At 44.8% G+C, this 25,377-nt stretch overlaps 1 protein-coding gene across 12 annotated transcripts in view; it reads left to right on the forward strand.

Moving 5' to 3' along the window:
- MAG (myelin associated glycoprotein) overlaps positions 1-25,377 on the forward strand; it is a 55,401-nt gene that overhangs the window by 12,049 nt on the left and 17,975 nt on the right. For 4 of the 12 annotated variants that reach the window (XM_034423698.3, XM_034423700.3, XM_034423693.3 and 1 more), the window contains exons 1-2: positions 6,048-6,462; positions 24,533-24,614. In XM_034423698.3, coding sequence (XP_034279589.2) covers positions 6,427-6,462; positions 24,533-24,614 — 118 coding nt within the window. In that variant the 5' untranslated portion in view covers positions 6,048-6,426. Of the gene's footprint in view, positions 1-5,931; positions 6,463-24,532; positions 24,615-25,377 lie in introns of those variants that run through there. The other 8 variants (XM_087876134.1, XM_087876131.1, XM_060693968.2 and 5 more) reach the window with 7 other exon arrangements.

The raw sequence follows: 25,377 nt of genomic DNA on the forward strand, positions 1-25,377 counted from the left end.
TATGCCGTGCAGATTCATGTAAATTCACAGTAATAATTGGGAACGAATCCTCACGTCCTTGTGCCAGAATAGCTGTAGAAACTGCAGGCAGCAGGGGGTTGAAATGAAAGTCAAGACTCATGCCAGTGACTCAGAGTTCAGCACAAAAGCCTTTTGAATGAAAACACACCCATTTCGCCTAACATAGCTATCTAGGAAGAATCAAAGAGGTTGAGCACAGTTGGGGACCTCCAAGGATGCTCTGTCTTAACACATTTATTTATTTATTTATTTTTATTTATATCAAATTTATATACCGCCCTTCTCTCTAAGGACTCAGGGCGATGTACCGCCAAATAAAAACATAAACTACAAACATTAAAATACTATTAAAAAGATATATATAAATTTGGCCCCGTAATTAAAAAAAACAATGACAAACCAGTTAAAAACATTTAAAAGTGTTAAGCCAGTCCGGCTTGCTGAAAAAAGAAAGTTTTAAGGGCACGGCGGAAGGCACCGAGGTCTTGGGTTCTCCTTATCTCTGGGGGCAGTTGGTTCCAGAGGGTAGGTGCCCCCACAGAGAAGGCCCTCCCCCTGGGGGTCACCAGCCTACATTGTTTGGCTGATGGCACCCCGAGGAGGCCCTCTCTGTGGGAGCGCACAGGTCGATGGGAGGCCGTTGGTAGCAGCAGGCGGTCTCGAAGATAACTAAGTCCTATGCCATGGAGTGCTTTAAAGGTGATAACCAGCACCTTGAAGTGCACCTGGAAGACCACTGGGAGCCAGTGCAGCTCACGCAGGAGAGGTGTTGTATGGGAGCGCCATGCAGCTCCCGTAACTACCCGCGCGGCCGCATTCTGGACCAGTTGGAGCCTCCAGGTGCCCTTCAAGGGGAGCCCCATGTAGAGAGCATTGCAGTAGTCCAGGCGAGAGGTGACGAGGGCATGAGTGACTGTGCGCAGGGAATCCCGATCAAGAAAGGGCCGCAACTGGCGTATCAGGCGAACCTGACAGAAAGTCCCCCTGGCCACAGCCGTCAGATGTTCCTCCAAGGACAACTGCGTATCCAGAAGGACTCCCAGATTGCCAGCCCTCTCCGAGGGGGCCAAAGACTCGCCCCCAATAGTCAGAGATGGAGTCATCTGACTATATTGGGATGCCGGGAACCACAGCCCCTCAGTCTTGGAAGGGTTGAGTTTGAGCCGGTTTAACATTAACAGAATTGGAAGGGACCTTGTAGGTCATCTAGTCCAACTCCACCACCACCACCACCAAGCAGGAGACCCTACACCATTTCTGACAAATGAAAGCTTCCAGTGATGAAGCTGCCACAACTTCCAAAGGCAACTTCTGTTCCAGTGGTTGATTGTTTTCACTGTCAGAAAATTTCTCCTTATTTCCAGGTTGAATCTCTGCTTGACGGGTTTCCATCCATTATTCCTTGTCTGGCCAGGTGCCTGTCTTAATGCTGCAGCTAGCTTGGAATGACTCAAAAGCAGAACCCTTCTGCTCAGATGCTGTGCAGGATAGTCCTTGACTTATGATTACCCTTGGGACCAGACCAGGGGTGAAATCCAGCAGGTTCTGACAGGTTCTGGAGAACCAGTAGCGGAAATTTTGAGTAGTTCAGAGAACCAGCAAATACCACCTCTGGCTGGCCCAGAGTGGGGTGTAAATGGAGATTTTGCAATATCCTTCTCCCAGGAGTGGGGTGGGAATGAAGATTTTGCAGTATCCTTTCCCTGCCACACCCACCAAGCCACACCACACCCACCAAGCTACGCCCACAGAACCGGTAGTAAAAAAAATTGGATTTCACTACTGGACCAGACTTTCCGTTGCTAAGCAAGGCAGGTGTTCAATGAGCCACGGCCAAATTATAGAACTTTTTTGATATGATTGTTAAGCGAATCAGGCAGTCATTAAGTTCATCAGGCTTCCTCCGTTGACTTTGCTTGCCAGAAGCTAATTGGGAAGGTCACAATGATGCTGCAACCGTCATAAATACATGCCAGCCGCCAACTGCCCCGATTTTGGTCATGTGACCACAGGGATGCTGCAACGGTCATACGTGCAAAGAGCAGTCATTGGTCATTGAATGGTTGCTAAATGAATGGCTGTAAGTCGAGGACTACCTGTATAGAAGATTTAGAATGTTTTTTTTAACAAAATCCTCCCAGAACTCATAGGAGGGTAAGGGCTTTTGGGTACAGATTTCAGTGTTCTAACTGGGCGAATAATGTGGGGACAATTTGAAACTACTGTTTTAACCACTGTTCCCCTGTCCATAAAATGGTATATTATTATTTATTTATTATTTATTAGTTTGATTTATATGCCGCTCTTCTCCGGAGACTCAGGGCGGCTTACAATGCTTTTAAGCAATAGCCTTCACACTTTTGTATATACCTGCTTAGTAGGGCTTTTGGCCCCCCCTAAGCGGTGTTCTATTTTATACAAAGTCAGCTTATTGCCCCCACAAACCGGGTCCTCATTTTACCTACCTCGGAAGGATGGAAGGCTGAGTCAACCTTGAGCCTGGTGAGAATTGAACTCGCAGTAATTGCAGGCAGCTGGCAGCTAAATACTACTTTAACAGTAGTTTAGTCCACTGCACCAGCAGGCATAGCCATAACTAAGGTCCATTGATTAAATGTGATCCAAAGTATGGAGGTTTCATAGTCTTAGTAAGCTTTAGTAAGACCACACCTAGAGTACTGAATCCGGTTTTGGTCACCACACTATAAAAAAGATGTTGAGACTCTAGAAAGAGTGCAGAGAAGAGCAACCAGGATGATTAGGGGACTGGAGGCTAAAACATACGATGAACGGTTGCAGGAACTGGGCCTGGCTAGTCTAATGAAGAGAAGGATCAAGGGAGACATGATAGCAGTCTTCCAATATTTGAGGGACTGCCACAGAGAGGAAGGGGTCCACCTATTTTCCAAGGCACCCCAAGGCCAGACAAGGAATAATGGATGGAAACTGAACAAGGAGAGATTCAACCTGGAAATAAGGAGAAATTTTCTGACAGCGAGAGCAATCAATGAATGGAACAGAAGTTGCCTTCGGAAGTTGTGGGAGCTTCATCACTGGAAGCTTTCAAGAAGAGACTGGACTGCCATCTGTCAAAAATGGGGTAGGGTCTCCTGCTTGGGCAAGAGGTGGGTTGGACTAGATGACCTACAAGGTCCCTTCCAACTCTGTTAATCTGTTAATATATATGGAAAGCAATCTGAGGCCATGTTTCTCAACCTTAGCAGCTTTAAATCCTGTGGATTTAAATTCCCAGAATTTCCCAGTCAGTATGTAGCAGTCCCAGACACCTTAAAATTGCTGGGGTTGAGGAAACACTGCTCTGAGAAATAGCCATACAATAGAGATTATCCAGAACAGTGTTTTTGAAACTTGGCAGCTTGAAGATGTGTGGACTTCAACTCCCAGAATTCTCCAGCCAGCAGAGCTTGCCTTGGGAGCAGAGCTGGCTGGGGAATTCTGGGAATTGCAGTCCACATATCTTCAAGCCGTCAAGGTTGAGAAACACTGATCCAGAATGCCACAAATACTCCATTCTTGGGTAACTAAAACTGTTCTTTAGTTTCAGCAGTCCTGGTGAACCCTGAATCGAACAGATGATTCCTAAAACATATAAAGAACGGTTGCAGGAACTGGGTATGTCTAGTTTAATGAAAAGAAGGACTAGAGGAGACATGATAGCAGTGTTCCAATATCTCAGGGGCTGCCCCAAAGAAGAGGGAGTCAAGCTCTTCTCCATAGCACCTGAGGGCAGGACAAGAAGCAATGGGTGGAAACTAATCAAGGAGAGAAACAACTTAGAACTAAGGAGAAATTTCCTAACAAGGTTAGGTTAGAACAATAACCAATGGAACAGCTTGCCTTGTGTGCTCCATAACTGGAGGTTTTTAAGAAGAGACTGGACAGCCAATTGTCTGAAAGGTATAGAGGATCTCCTACTTGAGCAGGGGGTTGGACTAGCAGATCTCCAAGATCCCTTCCAACTCTGATGTTCTATGTTCCTTCCTACCTCGTGAGAGCCAGCCTTTCCTTTCCTTCGCTCTGCTAGATTTTCAGTCTTCAAATTTCCCAGTCAACCTGACCCCAAGGCAATCTGGGAGCTGCAGTCCAATCTATCTAGAAAGGATTACTTGGTGGAAAGATATGGAGCTGGAGACCCCTTATATATTAAATAAAGAATAAAATCATAAATAATATTCCTCCAGGATGTGGCAGGTGGCTAAAATCTCTGGAGCAATGTTTCTCACCCCTGGTCAGCTTTAAGAGATGTGGACTTCAATTCCCAGAGTTCCCCAACTAGAGGGACACCAAGATTTGCAGGCCATAAAAAGGAACTGCATTGTGTTTGGTATGATATACAGTGCCTTCATTTATCATAGCATAGGCTTGAGGAATTCCTAACATGCCCAAAGCACATTCTTCAAACATTCTCCCTCTTCCCACTATAGTGGGCAGGCGCATGCACGCACACATGCACACACAAATACACAGAGAGGCTGTAGAAAACCGTTTCAAGAGCATCATCTGTGTTCCATGTAATAATAGGGTTCCATTGTAGCCTATGACTATCATTAAGTGTTGTACCTTATGATTCTTGATGAATGTATCTTGTCTTTTATGTACACTGAGAGCCTATGCACCAAAGACAAATTCCTTGTGTGTCCAATCACACTTGGCCAATAAAGAATTCTATTCTATTCTATTCTATTCTATTCTATTCTATTCTATTCTATTCTATTCTATTCTATTCTATTCTATCTTGGGGAAGGCGAAAAACGGGCCTACCGGAAGTTCGGGAAGGCCGGAAATGGGGCCGTTTCTGGCCTCCAGGGGGCCTCCGGAGTCTGGGGAGGCTGTTTTTGCTCTCCGGGAGGCTCGAAAAAAGCCTCCGGAGCCCAGGGAGGGCAAATATTCCCCCCCCCCGCTGTGGTGCAGGAGGCCGACTCAGCCATGCCCACCATGGTCACGCTCACCCAGCAACCGGGCAGAGAGCCCCTTGCTAAAACTTTTGAAGCCCACCCCTGGTGCAGTACCCTCTTTATTCCTCCGCCTCTGGGTTTGAATACAGTGGCTTATGAAGTCCATCCTTCTATGCATAAAATCCAAGTATTCCGTAATATCTAAGCAGAGGGGGATGAACTCTATAAAGAGGTGGGGGGGATCCTAGTGAGATCTGAAAATCCGATTCCTCTATTTATGCACAGGAGGAATCGATAAGAGCATTCTGCCTCTTCCCGGCCAGTGCCAGCCCTCTCCTTTGTTTGGGTGGCATTCCGTCCAATCACCTGTGTGCAGTGTCTTGTTGCCTTGTGGTGACTAGGCAAATGGAACAGGAGCAATTTTCTTCTCCCGAAACACAAAGTGGCGTTTAAACATCCGGCTCCTAACCCCGCTGCAAAACCAAGACAACGTGATTGACCAGCAGGAATCCTACAGCATTTGGTGGCGTAGATAAAGTTGAATGAATAAAAGTGATATAATGATGCTAAGACTGTCCGTCCGTCCCCCACCACCCACCACCCCCATATCTTTCTTAGGGGCACCCGAGGGCAACTGCACTGCATGCCCTGGTGCTCCAGGTGATGAGGACTAAAGCCAGGTGATGGAAAGATGCAAGACTTCGTCAGATAGTGCTGTCTGATGTCCCTCCCTCTCTCCCAGAACTGAGGCTGGAAATTAGGCTCGCATGCAAAACGGTGTCAGGCAAGCAGTCTGTCTGTGCTCCGGCTAACCGTCATTTAACCGAGGGCTGGCATAATGGTACAGTCCAAAAGAGCTGGTCGAGGATGAAAAGAATAATCTGCTCCTTCTCGGGAGCACCAGGGCCAGCTTCAAACGTAACCACCCACAAGTGCGAGATGTGCTTCGAGAGAGGCAACCAATGTACTAAGCCAAACATTTCCTCCCCCCCCCCACACTCCTGCAGCAGCCTGTCTTCACTCTCTCTCTTCCCCCCCCCCACCCCCAGCACACAGCCAGTGGAATTTGTGTGTGGGCTCCGCTTGCTGAAATGCAGAGCTAACATAATTGGGCACCCACCAATACTCGTGTGCCTGGGAAGATGCCGCCAGCTTTGCCCAGATACTAAGTGTGGATGCTCTCACTTACCCAGTCTTGGGAAAAACCAGGATTTGATCCCAGGAGGACAGAACTAGACAAGGACTGCAATCTAAGGTCACTGGCTAGACTTGGTCATCGGTCAAGGCTGCCTCCTCCCTCAAGGCCGAGGCTTCACTCTCCCTAAGAAGCCCCAAAAAGCAGTTTGGCTTTCGTTTCCGGTTGCTTCCCTGGACGCCCGACATCTGGCTCTCCTACCTCAAAGGCATTCAGACGTTGCTCTTTCCATTCCAGATCTCCCACCTACCCACCCACCCACCCAGCCTGGGAAATTCAGTGCTGAAGGCATGAATGGGCAAGGACAGCTGTAGAAGGTTGAAAGGTAAGGTGCGTCAGAAGTGGTATGGAGGTATCCAGAGGGTATCCAGCGCAAGAGTTTGTCCCTAGCTTCATCCCAACCTGTTTGTCAATGCTAAAAGGCTGCATAATTTCTTCTCAATGCTCTCTCCCTCCCTCCCTCTTTTCTCCCACCCACCCTCCCTCTCTCTTTCTTCCTCCCTCCCTCCCTCTCTCTTTTCTCCTTCCCTCCTTCCCTCTCTCTTTTTCTTCCCCCTCTCTTTCTCCCTCCCTCCCTCTCTCTCTTTCTCATTCTCACTCCCCCCTCTCTCTCCCTCCCTCCCTCTTTTCTCCCTCTCTCCCTTCCTCTCCCTCTTTTCTCCCTCCCTCTCTCTTTTCTCTCTCCCTCCCTCCTTTCTCCCTTTCTCTCTCTCCCCTCCCTCCCTCTCCCTCCCTCCCTCGCTCTCTTTTCTTCCTCCCTATCCCTCTCTCCCTTCCTCTCCCTCTTTTCTCTCTCCCTCCCTCCCTCTCTTTTCTCCCTCCCTCCTTCTCTCTCTTTTCTCCCTCTCTCTCCCTCCCTCCCTGCCGGCCCTCTCTCTTTTCTCCCTTCTAACTGAAAGCTGTCTCTCTAGCTTTGGCAGTTTTCTGCAAAGTAAAGCATCCAATTATGAAGCAGCTCTCCAGGTTACTGAGGAATCTTAGCCGTTATTGGGTCATATCAGGTTCCACAGAACAGGACTGCTGAGACCTTGAATCAGCTTAACCTAACCGGCAGCAGAAACCATCACTTTGGGATTGAAATTCCCCAGGGGGGCCTTGAAGCAATTGGAAAATTTGGTGGTGGGGGGTGTTTGTAGAGGCATTCCCTTTCCTTTGAGACTTAGGATCAGTCCCTCGCTGCCTTTGAGACCATAGGATCCCAAATAGTACATCTCCCCTTCAAAAGATAATTCCTGAGGGCAGATTCCTTTGCTTCAGGCCAGTTGATGGAACAAGGGATCAGGGAGAAGAGGATATAACTGGAAAAAGTCAGTAACAGTAACAGAGTTGGAAGGGACCTTGGAGGCCATCTAGTCCAACCCCCTGCTCACGCAGCAGACCAATACTAGGGATTCGAACCGCTGAACTGCCGACCTTTCTGATCGACAAGCTCAGCATCTTAGCCACTGAGAGGGAAGAGCAAGGGGCCACTCTTGAGTTGAGATAGCAACGTTGCTTGAGCTGGTCCCTTCTCTCCCCATTGTCTGTACTATATGTGAAAGGTGGACTTGAGCTCTATAGCAGCATATTTACTTTGCAAAGAAAAAAAAATCCAGGTCCAATCTCTGCTGGCTGGAGAATTCTGGGACTTGGAAGTCTACACGTCTTAAAGTTGCCAAGGTTGAGAAACGCTGCTCTAATGAAAAGGACCAGATAAACAGGAGGTGCTGAGAAAATACCTTTACCCAAGGCTTCAACGGGCATAGCAAATTAAATCGTGGGGAAATAATCTGAACCGTTTTAAGTCTGTTTCCTTATGTCCTGGGAACAAAAGTTAAAGCAGCCTTCCCTGTGTTAAACAGGCATTATCCACAGCTACTGGGAAGAATGACGGGCATTGTAGTCCATCCTGATTGAGGAACAGGAGGTTGAAAAAGATTAGATTACAGGAATAGCCGAGCGCTCCGAAGCTTTGTTATAAATGTTTTCAGTGAATTGTTCTTTCAGGAATCACCCGTATCTCTTGCATTTCCTCAGGACTAGCAGTTTTGTTTGGCTAGGGGCATCCCACCTTAAAGATATAACCCACCTTTTCATCGCCTTTATTTTGATGGTGGAACAGGAGCTGATGGACAGGTGGAAAATAGGGTGGTAAATGGGCTTGACTTAAGTGTGGAGATAAGAACCTTGAAAATAAATGCTAGATCATAGTACAAGCCAGTCTGCATCTACTCAGAAGTAAATCCCATTTTGTTCAAGACGACATGCTCTAATTCATGCACTCGGGAGTTCAGCTATGATTAATGAGTAGGATATTTCTAAAGTAATTACTACATGACTTTTTTTTAAAAAAAAAATCTGACCATGATTATTTCAACTCTGGACAAATGACCGTCTTAAAACGGAAATCTAGAATTAGAAGTAGCTGAAATATTCCAGTTGGTTGATGCAGGAACTGGGGGATTCGGGTTTCCTTGAACTGGTTTTTAGTCATTGTCATTAATCATGCAATTCTGTGCTGGTAACTGTTCGGAAGATAGTCTATTGAATTCACAAGGGTTTGGATAAATGGGTATCATGCTGAATGGAGGACACTCTTAAGAGAATAATTTTATGTGAGATTGACAAGCAAGAGCTCTGGGCCAGCTCTATAATTAAGTAAAATGAGACAGCTGCCTTGGCAGCAGCAGATGGAGCGGGAAAGCACAGAACAGTGCTGGAGAACAGAAATATGCGAGCCATATATAGACTTGTCATATCTGGAGAACCAGTAGATGGCAGTAACAGAGATTCTGAAGACCTTGGCTGTTTGCTGCCATCTGCTGTTCGCCCATTCCAGTTACAGGGACTCTATTCATATCAATTGCAGTACTTTAAGCCCTGTTAACTCATGTGGGAGTCAGATGGGGGATACCACTTCACACAACCAACCTGTGACATTTTTCTTCTTCTTCAGGCATTGTTCTCTTTATGCTTTCAGGTGACACATGGGCAGGGGTGAAATCCAGCAGGTTCTGACAGGTTCTGGAGAACCAGTAGCAGAAATTTTGAGCAATTCGGGGAACTGGTAGCGGAAATTTTGAGTAGTTCGGAGAGCTGGCAATTACCTCCTCTGGCTGGCCCCAGAGTAGGGTGGGAATGGAGATTTTGCAATATCCTTCCCCCAGGAGTGGGGAGGGAATGGAGATTTTGCAATATCCTCCCCCTGCCACGCCCACCAAGCCATGCCCACCAAGCCACACCACGCTCACCAAGTCACGTCCACAGAACCAGTAGTAAAAAAAATTGGATTTCACCACTGAGTTGTCCCAAAGGTGCTTTTTCAAAAGGCAACTGGACTTCCTGCATCCTAAAAGGATGCAAATAACCACCTGTCTGCAAGGAATATAAATCCTTCCGTTCCCCACTATCCTGTCAGAGCTGAAGAAGCTTCTTGGATGAGAAGTGAAACGTCTTCAAAAGAAAAGAAAAAACAAGAAAAGTCCAGTTACCTCTTGAAAAAAGCACATCTGGGACATGTCTTAGCATTGTGATTTTTATAGATTTGCAAGATGTTGTTACGTCTGTTGTAAAGATACCTAAAACGTTAGCGAGCTTATGAAATTCAAGATGGTTTGTGCATTGCCGAGATCAGTCTCACATCTAAGAACTGATCTGGCCACGTGCTTCATCTCAGCAAAAACCTCAACCCTTGTGCTTTTCAACCCATGTTTTTAATAATGATTTGGCACCTGCTAGGTTTGTGGGGAGGGGGGAAACTGTCCTAAAGTAACCCAGTGGGACGAGAGCGATGGAAGCAGATTGAAGAAAAACACCCATTATCCATCTTCAAGGTCAAAGTTTTAGGTGAAAATGGCAACAGAGCAAGAGGGAAAAAAAGAAAGCAGTTCTGTGAACAGGCTGTGGCATGTTTTCGGTGAAAATAACCATAGACACAGAGCAATTGTGGAAAAAATTTCTAAAATTATTTTCTTGCTGCTTTTCAGACAGTAAGACCCTCTTTATCCTAGAGCTGCTTAGAAGTTGCATTCTGTTTGTTACCATTCATGAAGTCAATCATGATTCCTGATGACTTTTCCTGCCAAGTTTTCAGAAGTGACCTGCCAATGATCTGGGCTGAGATAGAGAATGATTGGCTCAAAATCACCCAATCAGCTTCCAGGCCTTAAATGAGAATGGAACTCAAGATCCAAGCTTTTAATTCTACATCATTAACCAATTGAACCAAATGGAATGTGTTTATTCGACCTGCCTTTCCAACTTCTCTCAATCCTCCTTTATTTTATTTTTTTCATTTTATTTATTTAAATATATTAGCCACTTAACTATAATGGACTCTGGACAACATACAAAACTAGGGGAACAAACCCCTAAAAACAGCTAAAAGCATTAAATCAAATAGACAGCCCAGGCTAAAATGATCTAATAAAGAACAAAATAAAAATAAATAAAACTTAAAAAGAGAGGGATCCAGTTTGTTGTAGTGCTTTTTTTTTTTTTTTGCTTTAATTTTAATTCTCTTTAATTCTCCGGAGACTCAGGGTGGCTTACAATGCGTTAAGCAATAGCCTTCATACTTTTGTATATTTATACAAAGTCAGCTTATTGCCTCCACAATCTGGGTCCTCATTTTACCTACCTTTGAAAGGATGGAAGGCTGAGTCAACCTTGAGCCTGGTGAGATTTGAACTTGCAGTAATTGCAAGCAGCAGTTGTTAATAACAGTGCTTTAGTCCACTGTACTACAGGCTCTTAAGGCTCTTGATGCTTAAGGCATCAAGCTACGATTCATGAGACCATGGTTCCATGGTCTAAGCATGAGTGTTGTTATACCCTCTCAATCCTAGGAAGAAGGCAATGGAGAACTTTCCATTGCCAAGAAAACTTCAGGGATTTGTCCTAGCAGTTGCCAGGAGTCAAAAACTGACTTGATAAGAATCGCCATAAAAAAAAGCAGGGGTCTTTGACAAAATGACAAACATCTTGTTCTATATTCAATATCCTTTCCTGAATTTGCATAGCCCTGATCGGTCTTCCGTTCCGTGCCAGTCTTGTTGACACCATTGTTATAAAGATCTCGCTGTGTAGGTAACCTGAGCAAAATCTGCAGAGCTTTGAAAGAGCAGGAGTTAAAAGAACTGACACCCACAGGCCAACCTCCTTGCCAAGCGAGCTTCAGCCTCCTGGCATGTGCACAAGGCCAGGAAATGAATGGTGCTGGGCTAAAGAAAATTGGCAGGTCTGGTAGGCTTAGGGAGGTGGGCACAGCAGGGCAGAAATTGCCTGTAAATTCAAGCCAAGCTGATAAGAAAACACACACATATATATATATTGCATCAGGAGTAACTAGAAAATCCTGGAAGGTGCCTTGTTTATGGAGTTCTGGCTTTCTGGTTAACAACATGTACAAGGAAACAAACTTAGGTTGCAGGAACTGGGTATGTCTAGTTTAATGAAAAGAAGGACTATGGGAGACATGATAGCAGTCTTCCAATATCTCAGGGACTGCCACAAAGAAGAGGGAGTCAAGCTATTCTCCAAAGCACCTGAAGGCAGGACAAGAAGCAATGGGTGGAAACTAATCAAGGAGAGAAGTAACTTAGAACTAAGAAGAAATTCCCTGATAGTTAGAAAAATTAATCAGTGGAACAGCTTGCCACCAGAGGTTGTGAATGCTCCAACACTGGGAGTTTTTAAGAAGAGATTAGATAACCATTTGTCTGAAGTGGTGTAGGGTTTCCTGCCTAAGCAGGGGGTTGGACTAGAAGACCTCCAAAATCCCTTCCATCTCTGTTCATTCTATTCTATTCTATTCTATTCTATTCTATTCTATTCTATTCTATTCTATTCTATTCTATTCTATCCTATCCTATCCTATCCTATCCTATCCTATCCTATCCTATTCTGTTTAGTTCTGGATGAGTAGCAACTGCACACAAATCACACAAACACAGAGTTGGTTCTCTGTTTGAGGACATCCTCAACCAAAACAATTTCCTACTTCTATACAGTTACAGATGTTTACCTGGAGGGAACGGGGAAACAAGCTGTTCTCCCCAGCTGTGAGCCTGCAACATATTTACCCACAGTTTTTAACCACTGTTTTATGGCATTCACCCCATTTTCTGGATTTGGGCGTTCTTTGAACTGTAAGCAAACCACAGGGGTGAGATCTGCACACACACACACACACACACACACACACACCGGTGAGGGATGAAGCAAGCTATGCTGCTGTGGGACACCTTGTTGGAGGTGAACAAAATATTCCGTTGCTGAAAATTGCCTGAAATGATACCATTGTCAGAATTTAAAGTGGCAACTCTCAAATCCAGCTCCAGGATTCTTCCAAAGCATCATGAGAGAGAGAGAGAGAGAGAGAGAGAGAGAGAGAGAGAGAGAGAGAGAGAGAGAGAGAGAGAGAGAGAGAGAGAGAGAGAGAGAATGAAAAAGTCAAGATGGCGGCCATAATAATACAACCCAAGTCCCAACCCTTTTTTTATTTGCATCCACATAATACATGTAAAAAAGGGGCCATAGCTTCAGGAGTGAAATCTAGCAGGTTCTGACAGGTTCTGGAGAACCAGCAGCGGAAATTTTGAGTAATTTGGAGAATTGGCAAATACCATCTCTGGCTGGTCCCAGAATGGGGTGGGAATGGAGATTTTGCAATATCCTTCCCCCAGGAGTGGGGTCAAAATGGAGATTTTGCAGTATCCTTCCCCTGCCATGCCCACCAAGCCACACCACGCCCACCAAGCCATGCCCACAGAACCGGTAGTAAAAAAAATTGGATTTCACCACTGCATAGTTTCATTTGCTTCTTTTTTTTTTTTTCCTTTAATTTATATGCTGCCCTTCTCCGGAGACTCAGGGTGGCTTATAATGCGTTAAGCAATAGCCTTCATACTTTTGTATATTTATACAAAGTCAGCTTATTGCCCCCACAAACTGGGTCCTCATTTTACCTACCTTTGAAAGGATGGAACCTTGAGCCTGGTGAGATTTGAACTTGCAGTAATTGCAAGCAGCAGATGTTAATAACAGTGCTTTAGTCCACTGTATTACAGGCTCTGTCTTGCAGCTGCCATCTTGGCTTTTTATGCCCAAGGATGCCTCAGACTTCAGAGGTGGCTCTTTTCAACAGAGTTGGAAGAGACCTTGGTGGTCTTCTAGTCCAACTCCCTACCCAGGCAGGAAACCCTACACCACTTCAGACAAATGGTTGTCCAATATTTTAAAAACTTCCAGAGTTGGAGCATTCACAACTTCTGGAGGCAAGTTGTTCCACTGATTAATTGTTCTCACTGTCAGGAAATTTCTCCTTAGTTCTAAGTTGCTTCTCTCCTTGATTAGTTTCCACCCACTGCTTCTTGTCCTGCCCTCAGGTGCTTTGGAGAAGAGCTTGACTCCCGCTTCTTTGTGGCAGCCCCTGAGATATTGGAACACTGCTATCATGTCTCCCATAGTCCTTCTTTTCATTAAACTAGACATACCCAGTTCCTGCAACCGTCCTTCATATGTTTTAGCCTCCAGTCCCCTAATCATCTTTGTTGCTCTTCTCTGCACTTTTTCTAGAGTCTCCACATCTTTTTTACATCATGGCGACCAAAACTGAATGCAGTATTCCAAGTGTGGCCTTACCAAGGCATTATAAAGTGGTATTAACACTTCACGTGATCTTGATTCTATCCCTCTGTTTATGCAGCCTAGAACTGTGTTGGCTTTTTTGGCAGCTGCAGCACACGGTTGGCTCATATTTAAATGGTTGTCCACTAGGATTCCAAGATCCCTCTCACAGTTACTACTATTGAGTGAGGTACCACCTATACTGTACCTGTGCATTTTGGTTTTCTTGCCTAAATGTAGAACCTTACTTTTTCCACCTAGTTTATTTTATTGATTAGTAGCCCATGGGCCATATCAAAGTGCAGAGTTCCAAGCACTCTTCTCTGCACTCTTTCTAGAGTCTCAACATCTTTTTTTTTTTTTTTTTTTTACATTGTGGCAACCAAAGCTGGATGCAATATTCCAAGTCTGGTCTTATCAAAGCATTATAAAGTTGAATTAACTTATTAGATCCCCGGTGCGAAGAGCTAGCTCATGAGTGACCATTAGCCCTTCACTCCCCCTGGATTATGTGTTACAGCAGTCTCAGTGTCTCTTATTAAGTGTCACCGCACCGGAGCTGCTGGGACAGAGGAGGGAGGCTCAACGAAAGGTAAGCTACCAAGAGTTTTGTCTTGGAGGAAGGAGATTGGTCAGGAACTCTTCTGAAATTGCGGGTTTCTACCCCAGGCTGTGCATTCTTGGAAAGTGATGGCCCCTTGATACTGAAGCTGGGTGGAGGTGAAATCAAGTGGATTTTGCAGAGATGGGGGCAGCTGGCAGGGAGAAACGGAAGAGGCCTGGGACAAGAGAGGCATTGAGAGACCCACACAGGTTGCCTTTTGTTAAGGGCCCCACCCCACCAGGATCAAAGCACCCCTTGTGCCCGAGGCTGTGAAAGACGCTGGCAAGTGGGTGTCACTGGCAGGCAAACTATAATATGTGCCTGTCTCCTCTTCCCCGAGCAGCTCTTCCTTTTGCTGCTGGCCCCCTTTGGGGATATGTTCCTTCCTTGGGGCTGAAGATCACATGGGACTTGCAGGTTATCAAGGGAGGGAGGCACAGGGGTAGGTTTAGGGGCAAGCAGCCAGAATCCAGGAGGGCAGAGTAGTGGGAAAATGGGGAGGGGGGGAAAGGAGACCAAAATGCAGCCAGAACAGTCTGCCCCAGTTTTGAAGGAAAGGTCTACCCATCAGGATATGAAAGCCTTAAGCTAGAGTTGAAAGTAACCCATCTGTATCCTGGTAGATGCATCAAAAGTGCTCTTGTGTCATGAGCCATGGTTGCACAGTGGTTAGAATGCTGCTCAGTGGTGGGATCCTGCCGGTTTAACAACCGGTTCGGTGATCGCATGCTTTGCGATGCATGTATGTGCGCACTTGCACAGTTTTATGAAAACTTACCTTCCGCGTCACTGCTGGGTAGTAACACAGCAGAGGTGCAGCAATCTGCTCGGCTGCACGAATCAGCTGAGAAAATATAAGTCAGTAAAGTGCAGGGGCAGGCGGGCCCAGCTGATCGTCGGAGCGAACCAGTTCGCTCCCAGCTGATCTTCGGAGCGAACCAGTTCATTCCCAGCTGATTATCGGAGCGAACCAGTTCACTCCCAGCTGATCGTCAGAGCTACCGGTTCACTCCCAGCTGATCATCGGAGCAAACCGGTTCATTCCCAGCTGATGGTCGGAGCTACCGGTTCACTCCCAGCTGATCATCGGAGCAAACCAGTTCATTCCCAGCTGATCGTCGGAGCTACCGGTTCACTCCCAGCTGATCATCGGAGCGAACCAGTTCACTCCCAACTGATCGTCGGAGCTACCGGTTCATTCCCAGCTGATCATCGGAGCGAACCGGTACATTCCCAGCTGATCGTCAGAGCTACCGGTAAAATCCCACCCCTGATGCTGCTTTATTGATGGCTAATTCAGCTCCCTGCCAGGAGTTCGATCCCCACTGCTCAAGGTTGACTCAGCCTTTCTTCATTGAGGACCCAGATTGTCGGGGGTGATATGCTGACTCCGTAAACTGCTTAGAGAGGGCTGTCAAGTCCTGTGAAGCGGTAGATAAGTCTGTTGCTATGATCAACAGCAGGCTTGGCTTTCTCAGTCCTGGCTGTGCATCGCCCATCTTCCTTAAGGAGTCTAAAATCAAGGCAGGAAGAATGAAAAACACACCGATGTCAAACCTGCTCTTGAGTGCAACTGTTTCCCCCATTTGCATTCCCTTTAGCCTCGAGGCATCTCCTCCCACCCCCGCCCATCTACTTCATAAGTCTACTCATTGACAACAATGAACCTGCTTTGCAGAAGCTCCTGGAAGAGATTTTAGAGCAGAGGTCTTCAAACTTGACAGCTTTAAGACTTGTGGACTTCAACTCCCAGAATTCTCCAGCCAGCATAGCTGGCTGGAGAATTCTGGGAATTGAAGCCCACAAGTCTTAAAGCTGTCAAGTTTGAAGACCTCCATTTTAGAGCCTCAACTGGAGATGGAAAAAATGGAGTCCGTGTGCTTTGGAGGCAAAGAGACTGTTCTGTTCTAAACCACTGCCGCTTTTTTATTAGAGGAAGAACCAGAAGCTGTCAAATCAGCCTGCCAAATAAAATTGAACAAGTGGGACTCATAACAAAATAGTGCGGGGGTATGGTTGCCCCTGCAAGCTGTGTTTCTCCTCCGAAGACCGAATAAGCATCCCCCAGAATAGTCTAAGGAAGAGATCAAGCTTTACACTGTATTTTCATCCAAACTTTTGGACGGAAATACATACATGGCTAGAGAAAATGATAAAACCACATATAGACCAAAAACCAGAAATATTTTTGTTAGGTATCCTGCCAGAAAAAAATACGATAAAGGGGAGGTATATTTAATGTTACATGTTTTGACAGCCGCGAGCATTGTATTTGCACAACATTGGAAAAATGAGGAAACCCCTACAGAGGAAAATATAATCAGAAAAATATTAAGACTGTGCAGAAATGGATAGGTTAACATTAAAGGCAAAGGACAGAGAAGATACAGAATACTTTTTAACTTGGGATTTGTTTTACCAATGATTAGATAATAAAGATAGAAACTGGAAGAATATCATTATATATAAGTAAAGAATGTTATTGCTGTTATCACTATATATTTGTAAATTGACTCAACAATATACTGCTTATTAAGCACTTATATATGTTTTAAAAATGTATAAATAAAAAAAATAATTAAAAAAATGCTTTACACTGTAGACTTAAGACCTTCCAACTAAATCAAATACATATAGACCAGGTTTCAAGAGCCCCCAGTCCAACTAGAGCCTGGTTCCGATTATTGGAACTGAACTGAATTTGTTACTGAACATCCGCAGAAAAATCCATTTCTCCTTGTCATCTCTTCTTCCCCCTATGATTTTTTTTTCCAGCAGGAAATTGAGTACCAGCAGTATTTATATCACGCCACGTTCCACATTATTTTCTTTTTACAAGTCTTCAGATTGTCTTTCCCTTTTTTTTTTTTTCTCAGCACATCACTGAGGCTCATAAAAGCTCATAAAAGAAATCTGGGGATTTCAGAGTTTACTAATTGGCTACCCTCGATAGCCTATAAATCTTTGAACTGCACAACAAGTGATCTATTTGTGACATTCTTCTCTTGCAAAAGGTATTGGTTGACACTTCACCTTCTTGCCTTGTGCTTATTTGCTTGCAAATATATCTATTTCGCTTCCAAGTAAAAGGACATCACTAATTAATTATAATCTGAGCCCATGATTCCATTTTCTCGGCTGGGCAAAGGATCTGTGAATCATACCAAGTCAGCCATTTCATTTCCTAAGATTTAAAGAGACATCCGTGTTAAATTGTAAATCTATTTCCTCCTGGAAGCATAAGGACTAGAAACATGCTCTCTATATTTAAAAGAAAAATGAAAACATGATGCTCCCTGCAGGATGCTTAACGATAATTGTGATGGGGCAGAAAAGGAAGCTGCTGGCAGATTTGAGGATAAAGAAGCAGAAGTTGGAGGTGAATAATCAGTTGCCTTAGCTACAAAGACATTTTCAATTTGTCATTAGTTCCGGAGACACGCAACTGGAGGGATTTTGCACGTCTGATATTGTTTATTCCATCTGGCAATACAGATACCCTTGTGGGGATAATATATTATTTCAGTGTAGTGTTGTTACAATTTGAAAGCATGCTTTTCCCCAAGCACCAAACATTAAATGCCGCAATAGGATTTCTGTATGTGGGCGTAATTTTGGACTTTTTAAGGACTTCCTGCAGGGCATTGAAAATTTTAATTGATTATGTGCCGCGAAAATGATGTTGATTCTTATCAAGCGCACAGATTTTTCTTCAGGAAGATATAGTCCTTCAGCTCTTCCGTCGGTGCTGTCACTGAGTCTACCCCGACTGGCTGCTGAGTATTCTCTTCTCTTTCTTTCCATCTTTCCCAGCACTAGAGATCATTTGGCTGGTAAAGAACCTTTATTATATCCCAATATATTGATTGAACATATAAATAACTTCGTAGGGTTCAGGTGCTCCCTGAACTCCCTTGATGTTTGCTTGCAGACATTTCGATACCTTGGTGGCGCAGCAGACTAAAGCACTGTTAAGTAACACCAGCTGCCTGCAATTACTGCAAGTTCAAATCTCACCAGGCTCAAGGTTGACTCAGCCTTCCATCCTTCCGAGGTAGGTAAAATGAGGACCCGGATTGTGGGGGCAATAAGCTGACTTTGTATAAAAAAGAACACCGCTTGGGGGGGCATAAATAAATAAATAAATAAATAAATAAATAAATAAATAAATAAATAAATAAATAAATACCCTACTTCAGGTTATTTCATCAGCCTGAGTGAGTATGTGATTTGCTGCCTGTTTATAAATAGGTAGTCCTCAATTTAAACCATTCATTTAGCAACCACCTGAAGTTGCAAGGGCTCTGGAAAAAGTGGCTTACCACAGTCCCCGCACTTACAATTATCATAGCATCTCTACTGCAGTGGTGGGTTCCAACCAGCGTTACTACCAGTTCTCTTCGTGCACGTGCTTTGTGCGCAATCGCCCCGCACATGCTCGCTTCACTCGCACGAAGTGAGCCAATATTGGAGGGGCTGCCACAAAAAAAGAGGGCATCATCGACCTATTTTCCAAAGCACCAAAGAAAGCAAGGCAAAAAACAGTGGATGGAAACTAATCAAGGAGAGAAGCAACCTGGAACTAAGGGGACATTTCCTAACAGTGAGAACAATTAATCAGTGGAAGGGCTTGCCTCCAGAAATTGTGGGTACTCCATCACTGGAAGCTTTTAAGAAGAGGCTGGACGGCCACTCTGTCCGGAATGGTGTAGGCAGGGTCTCCTGCTTGAGCAGGGGGTTGGACTAGATGACCTTCAGGGTCCCTTCCAGCTGTTATTCTGTTCTTGACTTTTTTGATCCCTCCCCCTACAGACATCCCGGTACTTCACAATTTAAAAAGGTAAAGGTTCCCCCGCACATATGTGCTAATTGTTCCTGACTCTAGGGGGCAGTGCTCATCTCTGTTTCTAAGCCGAAGAGCCAGCGCTGTCCAAAGACGTTTCCGTGGTCATGTGGCCAGCATGACTAAACACCGAAGGCGCCAGGAATGCTGTTACCTTCCCACCAAAGTGGTCCCTATTTTTCTACTTGCATTTTTTACGTGCTTTCAAACTGCTAGGTTGGCAGAAGCTGGGACAAGTAACGGGAGCTCACTCCGTTACGTGGTGCTAGGGATTCGAACTGCTGAACTGCCGACCTTCTGATCGACAAGCTCAGCATCTTAGCCACTGAGCCGCCACGTCCCTAGTGACAGTAAATGGCCGACATTTTCGGCATTCTTCCCTTGGGCAGCTCCAGCTCAGCTCCTATTATTGCCTCCCAGGCCTTGTTTTTCTGACTGGTGAATCCCAACTATTGAGCTTTGTAACTCGCTGTGCCAAAGCAGCACATTTCTGTTCAATAAGCAAAATGAGGGTTTAATACAATGTGCGATCCCTCCCGGAGAACTGTGTGTTGAAAATTCAAGATATTCCTGAAATTTCAGCCTCTGCTGGGTGGTCTGCAAATTTCCTGTCAGCCAGTTGAGGGAAGAGAAATATGGCGGTTTGCCAATCTTCTCCCAAGAACTGGCAGGAGAGAGAATCACAGATTGGAGAATTGTTCAAGAGGTGTCTCAGCCTACAGAAAGAAGAAGGGCATGTGAAGCATTGAAAAGAAGGACTAGAGGGGACATGATAGCAGCATTCCAGTATTTGAGAGGCTGCCACAAAGAAGAGGGAGGTCAATAGGAGCCTGGATAGCTCAACAGACAGAGCACTGTAATTTAACACCAGCTGTCTGCAATTAAAGTAAGATCGAATCTCTCCAAGGCTCAAGGTTGACTCAGCCTTCCATCCTTTCTAAGGTAGGTAAATTGAGGACCCAGTTTGTGGGGGCAATAAGCTGACTTTGTATAAATATACAAAAGTATGAAGGCTATTGCTTAACGCACTGTAAGCCGCCCTGAGTCTCCAGAGAAGGGCGGCATATAAATCAAATTTAAAAAAAAAAATTATTCTCCAAAGCACCAGAAGGCAGGACAAGAAACAATGGATGGAAACCAGGGGTGGGTTCCACTTACCTTTACTACCGGTTCGCAGCGGAAAGCTTCTGCACATGCGCAGATCACCCATGATGACGTCGTGGCAGGTGGGTGGAGCCTCCTGCCGGTTTTATTACCGGTTCTATAGCACCGGATCGAACCAGGAGCAACCCACCACTGATGGAAACTAATCAAGGAAAGAAGCAATCTGGAATTAAGGTGAAACTTCCTAACGGTGAGGACAATCAACCAGTGGAACAGCTTGCCTTCTGAAGTTGTGGGTACTTCAACACTGGACGTCTTTAAGAAGAGACTGGACAGCCATTTGTCTGAAATGGTATAGGGCAGTGATGGCTAAGCTTTTCGGCACCGAGTGCTGAAAATGGAGTTCACGTGCGCGCTCGTCAGGGCCGCAACCCGGAAGAGGAGCTGCCCAGGGTGTAAGCATGGACACGAACCCAAAAATGAACTTCTGGTTTCTGGCGCGCACATGTGCACTGGCCAGTTACTCTTCTGGGTTACTGGCGCGCATTTGCATGCGACAATCAGCTGGCTGTTGCGCATGCTCACACAGGAAAACGGAGGACCAGCTCTTCCAGTTTCCGGCACTGCCACACACAAAAGGGCCAGCTGATTGTCTCACACGCATGTGTGCCAGAAACCCGAAAGAGGAACAGGCGATGCCGTGCATGCCAGGCGATGTGGCTCTGTGTGCCACTTTGGACACACGTGCCATAGGTTCACCATAGGGTCTCCTGCTTGAGCCAGGGGTTGGACTAGAAGATCTCCAAGGTCCCTTCCTAGTCTGTTACTCCGTTATTCGTTTCAGAGGGGACCCTCCCCAGTTTTCCAGAGAGTAAAAGGAAAGAAGGCAAGAAACAGTCTTGCAAGATTTGGTTCATGTAACCTTATAGTAAAGATAGAGCCGGTACTCTTGGTTGTGTTTCTAGTCTGGATTACTTTGCATCGCTAGCAACAGGTGGCAAGTGGTTAGAGTGCTGTACTGCAGCTACTTCAGCTGACTGCTAGTTCAGCAGATCAAATCTCACCGGCTCAAGGTTGACTCAGCCTTCCATCCTTCCGAGATGGGTAAAATGAGGACCCAGATTGTTGGGGGCAATATGCTATTTAGTATACTGTCGATTGTTGTAAGACGCCCAGAGTCCTCGGAGAGTGGGCGGCATAGAAATACGAAAAATAAATAAATAAATAAATAAATAAATAAATAAATACATACATACATACATACATACATACATACATACATACATACATACATACATACAGCCCAGGATCTGTGACCAACAGTCTGGGATTATCAATTCTTAGGTTGCTCTTGCACTAGGACTGTATATCAGATGGGTTAGTAATATTTGACTTTGGCAATCCAGGAGTCCAGTCAATTTCTCTTCCCCACCTCACCCCAAATAGGACTTATTAAATATTTCTGCTTTTTTTTTTTTTTTTAAACCACTGTTAGTAGAAATATCCTTCTGGGTTCAGCTCCAAGTGGGGAAAAAGACACTGGAAACATGGAGACTGCTTGGAAAGATGGTTTAATGGTGGACAGGATTCCATGGTTTGAGTTCCTGAACAGAAAAGGCGCGAGATGCTGAGCGTGACTCGGTTTTATGCCCTCTCTGAGCTTTGAACTTCCTGAGGCCCAGGAAGAGTATCCTGATTTGTTGCTGCCAGAGGTCATAGCTAGCCTTTTAGGTTATCTGTGTGCCAAATTTGGTTGAATCTTGCTGGGTGGTGCAATAAAGGGCAATTAAATGGCTCTGCCTGAAGGAGGTAGATCTTTGTTATGTAGAATAGATTGGCTCATCATTGGCCCATTGACAAGGGTGCGGGGCTGAGTTTCTGCTTCTCTGAGTTTCTACTTCTCTTTTAGGGAAAATATTCTGCCTTTTTAGTACATTCCAAAATACTTCATTTCTCTAGAAGAGGGGTGAGTGCCAACTTACTACACCACCTCACTGCTTCTTATGCTGGAAATATTTCCCCTTCATGCACAAAGAATCTTTCAACAGTTGGGCTGCAGGGTAGAAATCAGATTTCTAAGTGCCACAGTTCTCTACACACTTGTCCTAATCAGGCAGCAATCAGGAAGTGGCGAATATATGAAGTACTGCTTCCCTCTGCTGGCACAATAGCGTAAACAAAGTAAAACAATGTCTTTTTTTTTTTAAAAAAAGAAAAAAATATTGTTATATAAGCTTTACAGTACATTCCAACCAGAGATGTTATTCAGCCGGTTCGAACCAGTTCGCCCGAACCAGTTCGCCCGAACCAGTAGCGGAAATCGCTGGTGGGCCTGCCCACCCACCCCGTCTCTATGCCATCCCATTTAGGCATGTTTTTGAGGCGCATGAGCAAAGGGCATGCACGGAAGGCCGGGCGCATGCATGGAAGGCAAGCACACATACGAACTGGGCACGCACGCACATGAAGCAAGCGTGCATGCGCGTGGCGAACTAGTAGTAACATAATGTGAAACCCACCACTGTTTCCAACCTCCGGGAGAGAACCTCTCCCAAGTTGGCTTTGCAAAAATTAAAAAGGAACAGATATTACTGTATAGCAGGGGTCTTCAAACATGGCAATTTTAAGACTTGTGGGCTTCAACTCCCAGAATTCCTCAGCCATCTGAGGAATTCTGGGAGTTGAAGTCCACAAGTCTTAAAGTTGCCAAGTTTGGAGACCCCTGTTGTATAGGATAAAAATCCAACACTGGAAGTTTTTAAGAAGATGTTGGATAACCAATGTATAGTATAGTTTATTGAATAGCCCGAAGGCCTTTTCAAACAAAACAGAAAAGAAAAAGGGAAAAAGGTAAAATAGTTACAAAAATAGCAATCTAAAAATATATGATAGATGACATTAAAATTTTACAATATCAAATTTCAATAGCTACGTTGCCAAGACTAGATAACCCAAATAGGATAGCTCCTCTCTAACTGAGCTCATCTTCCTTACAATCAATAAAATTTTTTTTGATATAACTGGCTTGTATTGCTGTCATTCTTTTAAGATATCGAGTGATCGCTCTTACCAGGGGAGGAGAGTCAGCCCTCAACAGAAATGCTAGTTTTTGGCTTATATTCCAGTGGGGAAATTTGTCTGAAGTGATATAGGATTTCCTGCCTAAGCAGGGGGTTGGACTAGAAGACCTCCAAGGTCCCTTCCAACTTTGTTATTCTAAATTCTAAAACAAAGATGGCTCGGATATAGCACCAAGTTCATTTCTCTATGACAGGATTCACACATCACACCAAGAGCCACTATTTCCTTAACCATAGTTCGCTGCCTAAATTACAAGTAGGCTGGTAATATGTCAAATTAGGCAACATTGCAACTTAGGCAATGTATGAACACTGTGTGATTATGACAGCTCCTGTTCGACTTCCAGCACCGGACATGTATGCAGGAGGAGGTTTGTGTATGAATTCTTACCAATATTGTATAAAACATCAACAAATGGATGAAACAAATTTCCTACTGAGCATCCTCAGGTTCAGGTTGTATTCAGTAGCTTTAAAACCTCAACCTTGGCTGTTTGATAACATGTGGACATTCAGGGAATTGAAGTCAACACGAAGTAGCTAAGGTTGAGAAACACTGTTTAAACCTTTCAATAGCTTGAATATTGTCTTTGTGTGAATGCACAGTGAATGCATACGATCTGCATGTTAGCTGTAACTGACCTTGTGATAGGATGCAAACAGGAAACAACTTCTGCCGTACTGGCAAAAATCCAATTTCTCCTTAGTGATGGTCTGATGCTGTACATGCCTGAGGTCTAGCTAGCAATTTTCTTCTGTAGGATCTCTCTCTATGGAAGAGAGATCACAATCTAAGACAAGGTTTCTCAATCTTGACCATCTTAAGATGTGTGGATTTCAACTCCCTGAATTTTCAGAGTTGACATACATGCCACATAATAATAATAATAATATTAATAAGCCTGACTAGGTGGCTCAGTGGCTTAGACGCTGAGCTTGTAGATCAGAAAGGTCAGCAGTTCAGTGGTTCGAATCCCTAATACAGGTCTCCTGTGTGAGCAGGGGGTTGGACTAGATGATCTCCAAGGTCCCTTCCAACTCTGTTACTGTTAAACTTAAAGTTGCTAAGTTTGGGCAACACTGCTCTAGGGAATGTTCTACCACGCCAAACAATTGTCCTCTTACTATCAATGTCATCCTACTTCTCCCTCTTTCCTTTAGGTTGACCTACACATTTCTTCAAAAATAAACAACATGAAATTCTTCTGCAAGACGCTGCTGGCCTTCTGGGTCCTATTTGAAGGTACTTTTGGACAAAAGTATGAGTTCTGTCTTGGTAACATTCTCCCAAATTACATTGTGATGACCCATCAGAAACCCAAGACATATCTCATCTAATTCTTTGTAGATTGGGTTTCAAGTTGCTCATAGACCAATTTCTTACTGGGTTAACTATTAAGAGTTGTCAACCTTGACAACTTTAAGATTATGTGGACTTCAACTCCCAGAATTCTAGAAGTTGAAATCCATACCTTGAAAGTTGCTAAAGCTTAAAAAAAAACACTGCTATAGAGTATATAACACCTTTGATATTACCTTTAGTGCAGGGGTGAAATCCAGCAGGTTCTGACAGGTTCTGGAGAACCGGTAGCGGAAATTTTGAGTAGTTTGGAGAATTGGCAAATACCACCTCTGGCTGGCCCCAGAGTGGGGTGGGAATGGAGATTTTGCAATATCCTTCCCCCAGGAGTGGGGAGGGAATGGGGATTTCGCAGTATCCTTCCCCTGCCATGCCCACCAAGCAACTGTTTTTCCTTCCAGTAAGTGATGCCAGTCTCAGGGGAAGGAAATCAAGAATTCCCCAGGCTCTACCCTGAAATTGTCTCCCATTAAATCTGTAGAGCTAGCAAAGCTATTCAGACTCACTTCTGTTAACACTGTCAGACATGGAGGTAAATGATCTCCATGGCCTTTCCTGCTGATTCAAAGGCAGGTGAGATGCAGGTAACACAGCCATGAGGGCAGGGGTGAAATTCAGCAGGTTCTGACAGGTTCTGGAGAACCGG

Source organism: Pantherophis guttatus, chromosome 10, assembly GCF_059756535.1.
Source record: "Pantherophis guttatus breed Tessera chromosome 10, ASM5975653v1, whole genome shotgun sequence".
Taxonomy (NCBI): Eukaryota; Metazoa; Chordata; class Lepidosauria; order Squamata; family Colubridae; genus Pantherophis; species Pantherophis guttatus.